Source organism: Rhinoraja longicauda, chromosome 25, assembly GCF_053455715.1.
Source record: "Rhinoraja longicauda isolate Sanriku21f chromosome 25, sRhiLon1.1, whole genome shotgun sequence".
NCBI classification, from domain to species: Eukaryota; Metazoa; Chordata; class Chondrichthyes; order Rajiformes; family Arhynchobatidae; genus Rhinoraja; species Rhinoraja longicauda.
In genome coordinates, this window is record NC_135977.1 from 3,973,250 (window position 1) to 3,985,296 (window position 12,047).

The following is a 12,047-nucleotide window of genomic DNA, read 5'->3' on the forward strand; positions in this document are numbered from 1 at the left end:
ATAAAACCTGAGGCAAATGCTTTGTTAGCACTATAATCATCCCTGTAAAAATTTCCCATACACGAAGAAGGGTCTGGACCCGAAACGTCACCCGTTCCTTCTCTCCAGAGATGCTGTCTGTCCCGCTGAGTTACTCCAGCATTTTCTGCCTATCTTCGGTTTAAACCAGCATCTGCAATTCTTTTCTACGCATTTCTCCTCCATCTTTATGTTTTGTTCAGTTTAGTTAGAGAAACAGTGCGGAAACAGGCCCTTCGGCCCACCGAGTCCGCAACGACCAGCGATCCCCGCGCACTAACACTGCCGTACTCACCCTTGTGACAATTTTACATTTATACCAAGCCAATTAACCTTCAAACCTGGACGTCTTTGGAGTGTGGGAGGAAAACAATTATCTTGGCGAAAACCCACGCAGGTCACGGGGAGAACGTACAAACTCCGTACAGACAGCACCCGTAGTCAGGATCGAACCCATGTCTCTGGCGCTGTAAGGCAGTAGCTCTACCGCTGCGCCACTGTGATGCTCAATATTGTGTTTATAATATACAATACAATACAATATATCTTTAATGTCATTGTACAATGAGGGGCACAACGAGATTGGGAATGCGCCTCCCATACGATGCAATAAATTAATTAGCTAGTCAGTATTAATTTAAACAACCCAATGAAACAAATTAGAACAGTTTTAAAACAGAATAAAGTGCAAGTAGATCTGTGCCGGTTCACTATGCGATGTGACCATCCGGCTCAGCAGGACCGGTTCATAGCAGCTATGGCCCTGGGGATGAAGCTGTTCCTGAGTCTGGAAGTGCGGGCGTAGAAGGCTTTGTATCGTCTGCCCGATGGTAGACATTCGAACAGAATGTTGCAGGGGTATGAAGAGTCTTTGTGGATGCTGGTGGCTTTTCTGAGGCATCGTGTGTTGTAGATGCCCTCCAAGGCTGGTAGCTGTGTTCCGATGGTCCTCTGAGCTCTATGGACTATCCGCTGATTAATTAATATCATGTTGACACATGCATTGGCCGTGTGCACAATTATTAATTACATAAGTGGCTGAGTGGCTATTTTGCTTTAGTTTGATATAACTTGAACGACAAATATTTAAAATGGAGGTGATCTTACAACAGTACAAAATGGTAGACTGTGGGCTGTGCATCTGTGAAATTGGGAAGCGCTGTTAATTAATTAACAAATGCAGATGAATCCCTTTGGGGACAGGAACTGTGATTTAAATTGTTAATATGTGTAACTTCATCAAATTAATGTAATTTTCAGTGTTCTCTGCAAATTTGAACTAGTTGAAACACAAGAATAATCAGCTGCTGCACATGACACTAACTGACAGATTGTCAGTTTGTCTACCTTGCAGTTTCTTTGGAAGTAATTTCTGGTCTTTTTTAATCTAAATTTGACAAATATGGCCTTTAAAATAGTGAACGGTACTAACCAATATTAATGAAAGGACAATTTACCAAATTATCAGGAAGTAAGAGTTGAGTTTAGTTTAGAGACACAGGCCCTTCAGCCCACCGAGTCCACGCCGACCAGCGATCCCCGCTCATCAACACTATCCGACACACACTCGGAACAATTTTACATTTTACATTTATGCCAAGCCAATTGACCTACAAACCTGCACGTCTTTGGAGTGTGGGGGGAAATTGGAGATCGCGGAGAAAACCCAGACACGTGGTGGGGAAAACGTGCAAACTCCGCACAGACAGCACCCCTTACCTTGTTGATCCTTCAACACAGGCACTCCCTGACTGAAGTAATAGCACTTACATAAACAATTCTCTACTCAGTCCCTAGTGCAATCAAGGCAGTTTCTAATTTCCACAATGCTGTATGATTATTAGGCTGTGTGATTATTAGTAGGCCATTTAGAACGGAGATAAGGAAAATAATTTTCACTCAGAGAGTTGCAAATCTGTGAAATTCTCTGCCTCAGAAGGCAGTGGAAGCCGATTCTCTGGATGCTTTCAAGAGAGAGTTAGATACTCTTAATGATCGTGGAGTCAGGGGGTATAGGGAGAGGGCAGGAACGGGGTACTGATTGTGGATGATCAGCCATGATCACATTGAATGGCGGTGCTGGCTCGAAGGGCCGAATGGCCTCCTCCTGCACCTATTGTCTATTGTCTATTACTCACGTTTGCATCATAAACAAGCTGGCAATGGTGGAGGTACTTACCCAGAAGGCTGCACGACGTGGAAAGTGCCCCAATTGTCCAGAGCGCAAGTATTCTTGGGAGTGCAGAGATTGCGTTGGAACAGAACAGCCTGCACATCTTGCATTACGGCGATTAGATTATACCCATTTATCTCATCTGTGTGCCATCAACACCTCACCAGGGCAGCTCAGTGGCGCGGCAGTAGAGGGGTTGCTGCCTTCCAGCGCCACAGACCCGGGTTCCATCCTGACTGCAGGTGTTGTCTCCGCACCGTATCTCTGAACTACACTAAGAATATTGCTGAAAAAAGCCATAAATTAGCAATGTCGGGAAGGAGTGAAAGGTCAGGGGCAATCAGAACCAGTCATGTATTTTCAGCCAACTTTGGAGACACATGGAACTGCAGATGCTGGTTGTGTTGGAGTGCTGGACTAGAAACAAGGAACTGCAGATGCAGGTTTACAACAAAAAAAAGACACAGCGCTGGAGTAACTCAGTGGGTAACTCTAAACGTCAGTCTGAAGAAGGGTCCCGACCCGAAACATCAACTATCCATGTTCTCCAGGGACAGGTACAAAATATTGGAGTAACTCAGCAGGAAAGACAGCATCTCTGGAGAGAAGAAATGGGTGATGTTTCAGGTTGAGATCCTTCTTCAGACTGAGAGTTAGGGAAGATGGGAAACGAGAGATATGGGTACGGTCAAAGGGGACGAAGGTCAAGGAAAATGTAGAATAGATCATTGTTAGGTAGGGAAAGGTGAGAATGAGGCACACAATGTCATCAGAAGGACTTTCAAACTAGTCGGAGAACTAGGATGGGCGAGAGATGGGGAGAGAGGGAGAGCAAGGGTTACTTGAAGTTAGAGAAGTCAATGTGCTGGGTTGTGAGCTGCCCAAGCGAAATATGAGGTGCTGTTCCTCCAATTTGCGCTGGGCCTCACTCTGACAGTGGAGGAGGACAAGGAGAGAAAGGTCAGTGTGGGAATGTGAGGGGGGGATTAAAGTGTTTGACAACCGGAGATCATGTTGGCCTCGGTGGACTGAGCGAGCGGAGGTGTTCAGCGAAACGATCGCTGAGCCTGCGTTTGGTCTCCAGGGATGCTGTCTGACCTGCTGAGATACTCCAGTACTTTGTCTTTTTAAAGTACTGGAGTAACCCAGTCGGTCAGGCAGCATCAATGGGGAACATGGATGGGCGATGTTTCAGGTCGGGAACCACCTTCCATCGTTTTGCAGCTGACTTTATTTGACAGTAGATCTGTATTTGGACAGTTCATGCATGAAAGCCACGGGACTGGAAGTAACACAGCGAGAGGTAACAGCTAAAGGTGCTAAGTAGCCAGTGGCTACATGTTTATTTTATATTATTCATCACTTTGCACTGCTCTTTCCATCTGGAGATGAAGCCACAGCTTTCAGGAGAGTCCAGTGGGGAAGGCACTAAATATAGAACTCGATTGTCAGGCAGCACAGTAGAGCTGCTAGTACAGCTGATGCCTCACAACACCAGAGACCTGGGTTCATGGAATATAGCACAGCACAAGAACAGGCCCTTCGGCCCACCACGTCTGTGTCGAACATGATGCCCAGCCCAACCCTTAACTCCCCGCACATAATCGATATCCCTCCATTCCCTGCACATCTATTTGCCTTTCCAAAGTGTCTTAAATGCCTCTATCTTAATTCTATCCATATAGAGAGAACTTTAAGTGAATTATTCTTCTTTGCTCTGCGCACCATTTGTTTTATGCAACATGAAAGATTTGCTGTTGTGGTGATCTTGATGCAGGGCCCGGACATTCACTGACTAAATTTGTTAATGTAATATTGTGATAATGCTACTGGAATATCTGTTAGCTGTTAATCTGAAGCTGCTGAGAAAGCAATCTATTTTAATGTTGAGGGCAATTTACACAATTATTTGTAGGAATGAAAGGAAAGGCTCAGAATATCCATTGGATATTTTTTACCTGGAGTGTAACGTCATTAAGTCTGTCTTTTTTTTAAAAATTGGTGCTATAAATAGTTTTGGATGACTTTCAGTTTCTTGCAGTTGTTTCTCATGCTAGTTGGGACTCTTTTGGCATTGCTAACACCAAGCTAGGTGTTACATTGTTAGAAGTCAGATGTTTGAAACATTGCAGATGTTACGCACAGCGGTGGGGCTGGAATGTGTTGCCAGGGGTGGTGGTGGAGCCAGCGATGATAGTGGTGTTTATGAAGCTTTAAAATGGGCACATGGAATAGAGGGATATGGACCATGTGCAAGGCAGGTGAGATCAGTTTAACTTGCCAACACGTTCGGCACAAACATTGTGGGCTACCCCCATCCCCTACTTCCCGAGCTGTACTTATTCTACGGACTGTAACTGATCAAAGAATTGATTTGGAAGGTAGACACAAAATGCTGGAGTAACTCAGCGGGTCAGGCGGCATCTCTGGAGAGAAGGAATGGGTGACGTTTCGGGTCGAGCCCCAACTTCAGACATCAGCCAGAGGGTGGTGAATCTGTGGAATTCTTTGCCACAGACGGCTGTGGAGGCCAAGTCAACGGTGGGGATTGACAGATTCTTGATTGGAACGGGTGTCAGGGATTACGGGGCGAAGGCAGGAGAATGGGGTTGAGAGGGAAAGATAGACCAGCCAGGGTTGGATGGCAGAGTAGACTTGATGGGCCGAATGGCCTCATTCTACTCCTACAACTTATCAGCTTATGACACCGTTTTTACTCTCATGAAGGAACGTTTATTCTCTTGTCTACAGTTCTGTGATTTTGCCGGCTTATTAATTTGTGTTCTTCTCTCCCAGGATAACCCTCCATATGACAAAGGGGCATTCAGGATTGAAATAAGTTTTCCATCAGAATATCCTTTCAAACCACCCAAAATTACATTCAAGACAAAGATCTATCATCCCAACGTTGATGAAAAAGGACAAGTTTGTCTCCCAGTCATTAGTGCTGAAAACTGGAAACCAGCAACCAAAGCTGACCAAGGTGAGTGAGATCAAACTACAGAGTGAAATAATCCTTCTTCTGACTTACCCGTAACGTTTACATGCCTTTCATTCATTTGTTGTCTGTACCTTTTCATAGGTCATAATGTCACAGGAGCAGAATTAGGCCATTCGGCCCATCAAGTCTACTCCGCCATTCAATCATGGCTGATCTATCTCTCCCTCCTAACCCCATTCTCCTGCCTTCTCCCCATAACCCCTGACACCCGGACTAATCAAGAATCTATCTATCTCTGCCTTAAAAAATATCCACTGCCTCCACAGCCTTCTGTGGCAAAGAATTCCACAGATTCACCTCCCTCTGACTAAAGAAATTTCTCCTCATCTCCTTCCTAAAAGAACGTCCTTTAATTCTGAGGCTGTGCCCTCTGGTCCTAGACTCTCCCACTAGTGGAAACATCCTCTCCACATCCACTCTTTCACTATTCTGTAAGTTTCAATGAGGTCCCCCCTCATCCTTCTAAACTCCAGCGAGTACAGGCCCAGTGCCGACAAACGCTCATCATGTGTTAACCCACTCATACCTGGGATCGTTCTTGTAAACCTCCTCTGGAGCCTCTCCAGAGCCAGCACATCCTTCCTCAGATATGGGGCCCAAAATTGCTCACAATATTCTAAATACGGCCTTACCAGCGCCTTATAGAGCCTAAGCATTATATCCCTGTTTTTGTATACAAGCCCTCTAGAAACAAATGCTAGTATTGAGTTGGCTTTCTTGCTTTCTTTACTTTTTCCATATCTCTCATTTCCCTCTCCCTTGGCTCTCAGTCTGAAGTGTCTCGACCCGGAATGTCACCTATTCCTTCTCTCCAGAATGCTGCCTGACCCGCTGAGTTACTACAGCATTTTGTGTCTACCCATAACTTTGTTTTCCATGATTTTGCTCTATTCCAGTTACAGTTTATGAGGTTGACAAGAGTTTTCTTAGAGAAAAATATAAAAATGCCAGTTATGTTTCAAGCTGCTTTATATGCCACACGAAGGACACAGAGTGCTGGACTAACTCAGCGGGTCAGGCAGCATCTCTGGAGAACTGATCAGTCTCAAGAAGAGTCCCACCCGAAACGTCACCTGTCCCGTGTCCTCCAGAGCTGCTGGGTTACTCCATCACTTTGTGTCTTTTATTTTTGTAAGGCAGTATCTGCAGTCCTTTTTATCTGCTTTATCCAGAACCAGGGGGCCGCAGTCTAAGAATAAAGGGAAGGCCATTTAAAACTGAGATGAGAAAAAACTTTTCACCCAGAGAGTTGTGAATTTGTGGAATTCTCTGCCACAGTAGGCAGTGGAGGCCAATTCACTGGATGAATTTAAAAGAGAGTTAGATAGAGCTCTAGGGGCTAGCGGAATCAAGGGATATGGGGAGAAGGCAGGCACGGGTTACTGATTGTGGATGATCAGCCATGATCACAATGAATGGCGGTGCTGGCTCGAAGGGCCAAATGGCCTCCTCCTGCACCTATTTTCTATGTCTCTATTGTACGCCGACTGCACTTGGCTTCATCGTGCAGATAATCTTGCTCATGCATTCTGACTTGTGGATCTCCCACGTTCACAGACAGAAGGGGGAGCCATTCCACAACCCACGTGAGAATTCTATAACAGACCAGTCTATTGATTTCTCTCACTTCAGGCAGCCCCGACATTCCCTCTCTCTCTATCCCTCCCCCACCCAAGTCACACTAGCTTCTCATTTTCACCCTACAAACAGCTAACAATGGCCTGTTTCCTCTATGATCGTTACTCCCAATAAATACATATCATTCATTCATTATTCTTCATCTGCACATCGTCTATATCTCTCGTTTCCCTTATCCCTAACCAGTCTTGATGAAGGTCTCGACCCTAAACATCACCCATTCCTTCTCTCCAGAGATGCTGCCTGTCCCGCTGAGTTACTCCAGCTTTTAGTGTCTATCTTCAGACTTGTTGGTCGTTCCTTTGAGCTGGAGTTTAGAAGGTTGAGGGGGGACCTCATTGGAACTTACAGAATAATGAAAGGCCTGGATAGAGTGGATGTGGAGAGGATGTTTCCACTGGTGGGAGAGTCTAGAACCAGAGGTCACAGCCTCATAATTAAAGGGCGCTCTTTTAGAAAGGAGATGAGGAGGAACTTCTTTAGTCAGAGGGTGGTGAATCTGTGGAACTCATCGCCACCAGAGGGCTGTGGAGGGCAAGTCAGTGGATATTTTTAAAGGCAGAAATAGACAAATTCTTGATTAAAACGGGTGTCACGGATTATGGGGAAAAGGCAGGAAAATGGGATGAGGAGGGAGAGATCAGCTATGATAGAATGGCGGGGTGGATTAGATGGGCCGAATGGCCTAATTCTACTCCTGTAACGTGTAACGTGTTATCCGTTCGACCTGCTTTTGACACGATATAACCCCACCCGTCTTCCCGCCCATATAGCCCCATCCCCTTCTTCACCATCCCCCCCCCTCCTCGGTGCCCTATCTGGACTCGCAACATTTTATCCCCTCCCCTTACACATTCCTTCCTCTCGCTTCAGAATTTGCAACTCTTCACTCCTTTTGCCCCCCATCTTTTGTCTTTTCATCTCTGGCCTTTGTCCAAATAAGTCCCCCTCCCCTCTCACCTGTCTTGGCCTATTAACTGCTAGGTTTTGTCCCACCCCATCTCTCTTCCAGCCTTCTCTCCCCCCCCCCCCCCCCCCCAACACAATCAATCTGAAGGGCCCCGCATTGGGGTCGAGGTGAATCGGACATTACCCCAGCTTATGGAAGGGCCGTTCAGAAGCCTTCCCCTAACAGAGGGGAAGAAGCTGTTCTCGAGTCCTAAGTACCTAAGGCATTTGAACCCAAGCCAAAGACAGCTGAAAGTCGACATTGTTAATATGAGAAAACAAAATTGGGGCGTATAGTAAGCTAAGATTGGGGTTAGTGCTGAGATCCCCCAAAAAATCTGTGGCCGGTTATCAAAGGAGAGGAAAGTGATCTGCAAATAAGAAATTTTTAAAGTATGTCATTGACCATGGAGGTATGGACACATGGATAGGACCGGTTCAGATGGATATGGGCCAAACGCAGGCAGGTGGGACCAGTGTAGCTGGGACATGTTGGCTGGTGTAGGCGAGTTGGGCCAAAGGGCCTGTTTCCACGCTGTATCACTCTGTGACTCGATGACCGAGGTCAAATGGCTTTGTCGTTGGACTTGGCCTTGCTTCCTTGCTGAAAATTCTTTGCAACAAGTAATACGTTTTTAACAACTAAAAATCACATTTCTGATTTGGAAGTGAAACTCCTAAATCCCCTGTAAGGCAATGAAGTGTCGTCGATTTGTAAGCTAGATTTTTTAGCTCGGGTCTTGAACTCCACAGAATTTTTATCTCAGAATTTCACAGGACAGATTCTGATTAGTACGGGTGTCTGGGATTACGGGGAGAAGGCAGGAGAATGGGGTTGAGAGGGGGAGATAGATCAGCCATGATTGAATGGCAGAGTAGACGATGGGCAGAATGTCCTAATTCTCCTCCTATAACTAATGAATTTAGAAACATAGAAACATAGAAAATAGGTGCAGGAGTAGGCCATTCGGCCCTTCGAGCCTGCACCGCCAGTCAATATGATCATGGCTGATCATCCAGCTCAGTAGCCTGTACCTGCCTTCTCTCCATACTCCCTGATCCCTTTAGCAAAAAGGGCCACATCTAACTCCCTCTTAAATATAGCCAATGAACTGGCCTCAACTACCTTCTGTGGCAGAGAATTCCACAGACTCACCACTCTCTGTGTGAAGAAATGTTTTCTCATCTCGGTCCTAAAAGACTTCCCCCTTATCCTTAAGCTGTGACCCCTGGTTCTGGACTCCCCCAACATCGGGAACAATCTTCCCGCATCTAGCCTCTCCAACCCTTAATTTAAGACAAATAGAGCCACATAACACTGTCCTGGAACATCTATTGTCTGCCTACCAGATCAGAACTACTTGTAACCGCTCTTAAGTAAGAAGGTAGAATTAATATTCTGGGACTGGGACTATCCATCCCATCGTCCAAGAACCAGTTGGACGGGTACATGCAGAGGACAGGTTTAGAGGGTTATGGACCAAGCGCAGGCCAAAGGGACTAGGGACATTGTTGGCCGGTGTGGGCAAGTTGGGCCAAAGGGCCTGTTTCCACACTGTATCAATCTATGACTCTAATATATCAATCATCCTCTGACATTGTATTGCCATCCCCCCCCCTTTTTTTTGTTGTCATCTGAGTGTTTTCTTCACTTTTCTGCTCGTCTTAACGCTCCCTGCCTGTGTTCTGTTTGCAGTTATCCAGTCGCTCATCGCACTTGTGAATGACCCTCAGCCCGAGCACCCTCTAAGAGCCGACCTAGCTGAAGAATACTCTAAGGACCGTAAAAAATTCTTTAAGAACGCCGAAGAATTTACTAAGAAATATGGAGAAAAGCGACCAATGGACTAAGACTTACTTGTGTCACGCTGCCTTCCCGATACCAGATTGCGGGCAGTACATTTCAAACACACCATCCAGCAGGACTCTGATGAACACATACAAGCACCACCCTTGATGCTTACTTGTGGCTGTTACTAACTTTCTACAGTTTTCATATAATCAGAAACGGTTTAGATAATGACTGTTCAGATGGGATTAAAACTTTAAATAAGACAGTCTAGTTCTGCTTTCTAGTTTAAAAAAAACACAAAATCACTGCTTAGTAAACAGCTTTTTTCTCTCTCTCACAATTCCACACGTTCCTTACAACAGATGGTACTCTATTCTTCAGCTCCAGGTCGTTTTTGTTTGTTCTTGTTCTTGTTTTGTTCCTCTCAACTCCACGCCTCCGTTTATGGCCCCTCGGATATTTTCCCCTCCATCAAATAACTCCCCCCACCCCCACCCCCACCCCGAACAAATGTCTTTAGTGAGAACCAAAAAAAAGTGACACACAAAAAAGTCCTGAAGGAGATGGGTGAACGTTAAAAGCAAAACTGTTTACTTCACGCTGTTTTTGTGCGAAAATCAGTAGCAAGTGAACCTGCCCTGCAACTCGTTTAGAACGTGGGGCGGGCGGGCAGGGTGCTCATGTTGTTGGAGAGAATAAATTCAGCTTGTTCCAATATAATTTAACTCGTGTTACAATGCAGTGCTATTCATAAAATAGGAAGCCCACGGTTTTTGCTTGCGGATAAACGTAAAAGCAGGGATTCATTTCTCCTTTTTTGTTTTGAAGCAGTTTTCTTATTCCCGTTCCACGCTTGAGGTAACCGACTGCTGGAGGAGGTGCTCGCAACCAACATCTTCGGGCCACGTTGGCTTCGCTGCACTGTTGCTCACCCTTCCTTGCACACCCGCAGCGCGTACAAACACGTGCAGTGCGAGGGGCCACTCGTAAACATGGGAACTAACCGCCGCGCCGTAAACCTGTAGCAAATTTTTTTTTTGAGCCGCCCGTGGTCAGTATTAATAATACCAGAGTCCAACCCTCACAATAGGAATGTAAGATCAATGCAGTGTCAGCACGATTAGACCGACCCGCCTCCACTCTCTCCTTCCCGCCGCTCTTCCCATCTTTGTGCCCCCCCATTTTTGGTTCATTTTGCTCGCTTAACAAGATTCAGAGACCTCCCTGTACACCTGTGGAATAGACCCTGCTCAAAACGGCGTCACTAGTTTAGGTATGGTGTTGCCTAACCAAAACAAAAATATATATATATTACCATTCGTAGAGATGGTCGAAATTTCTCTCTTTTTTTCTCTCTCTCTTCTCTTTTGAAACCTCGCGATCCAATTTGGTTCAGTTCCTGGGAAATTTGTGAAAAACTGGGGAAATGTGAGCCAAATCGCCACCTCTCGCTCCCTCTCACGCTCAATCCGCTAAAGAAATGCGTCCTAAGTTCAGTTCATTCAGTTGAGGGGTTAAAAAAAAAAAAAGTATTTGACATCATAGCCTCAGTATACGAGTAAGGGTTTGGGGTGTTTAATTTCAGGACTTTTGTCACACTTAAAAAAGAAGTACTCCAATCATTCTCCATTTATAAAACAAGATGAAAACATCTATTTCTATTTGGCCTTTAGACAATATACCGACTGCTGGCAAAACTACCACTGCTCCGGTTACCTTCTGGCTAAGCCAGCGTTTCACAAGGCAAGCCTTCTCTTGCTCAATGTCCTTGTATCTTAAACATATTTCCGTGTTTTACTCTAGGAAGGAATAGAAAATAGGATGGAATTTGAGCATTCTGGTAAAGGTATTCGGAAGCGTATTCACACGGCTGAAATATCGGTTGATAAAGGTTAGCCAAAGTACATAATCTGGGCTTCATTTTAACCATTGAAGTGGATAATTAGCTCTGAAACTGTATCCTATTTTGACTCGTGTACATTTTAACACTGTTAACCTGCAGGTACTGTCTGTAAAATGGGAACAACAACCCTTTAAACTTCAGCACCCCAAATCATTTTTTAAGCAGCCAACATTAAAATTAGTCTGGATAAAGTGTAATTGTCTCAATTGGGTTTGTAAAGAAAATTGTGAATGAAGCTGGATTTGACAAACTTCTGAGCACTTTGGGATTCAAATAAAACCATGCAGTGCATTACTGGATATCTGAGCTCTCTCTTTCTCTCCAGCCCAACCCCCTGCTCCCTGCCTTTCCCTCCGCCTTTTCCATTTCTTTGTCTCCCTCCTCTCTCACCTCACTCTCTGTCTCTCTGTGTCTTTCTCTGTCTGTCTGTCTCTGTCTCTCTCTCTCTCTGTCTGTCTGTCTCTGTCTTTCTCTCTGTCCCTCTCTCTCTCTGTGTCTCTGTCTCTGTCTCTGTCTCTCGCTGTGTGTGTGTATCTCTGTATCTATCTCTGTGTGTCTGTCTTTCTCTGTCTCG

The 12,047-nt window shown here is 45.3% G+C and overlaps 1 protein-coding gene across 1 annotated transcript in view; it reads left to right on the forward strand.

Moving 5' to 3' along the window:
- Nucleotides 1-11,772, forward strand: part of LOC144605670 (ubiquitin-conjugating enzyme E2 L3) — a 42,093-nt gene extending 30,321 nt beyond the window's left edge. The window contains exons 3-4 of the mRNA XM_078421151.1: nt 4,988-5,174; nt 9,475-11,772. Coding sequence (XP_078277277.1) covers nt 4,988-5,174; nt 9,475-9,629 — 342 coding nt within the window. The 3' untranslated portion in view covers nt 9,630-11,772. The remainder of the gene's footprint in view (nt 1-4,987; nt 5,175-9,474) is intronic.
- The last annotated feature ends 275 nt before the right edge of the window (nt 11,773-12,047 follow it).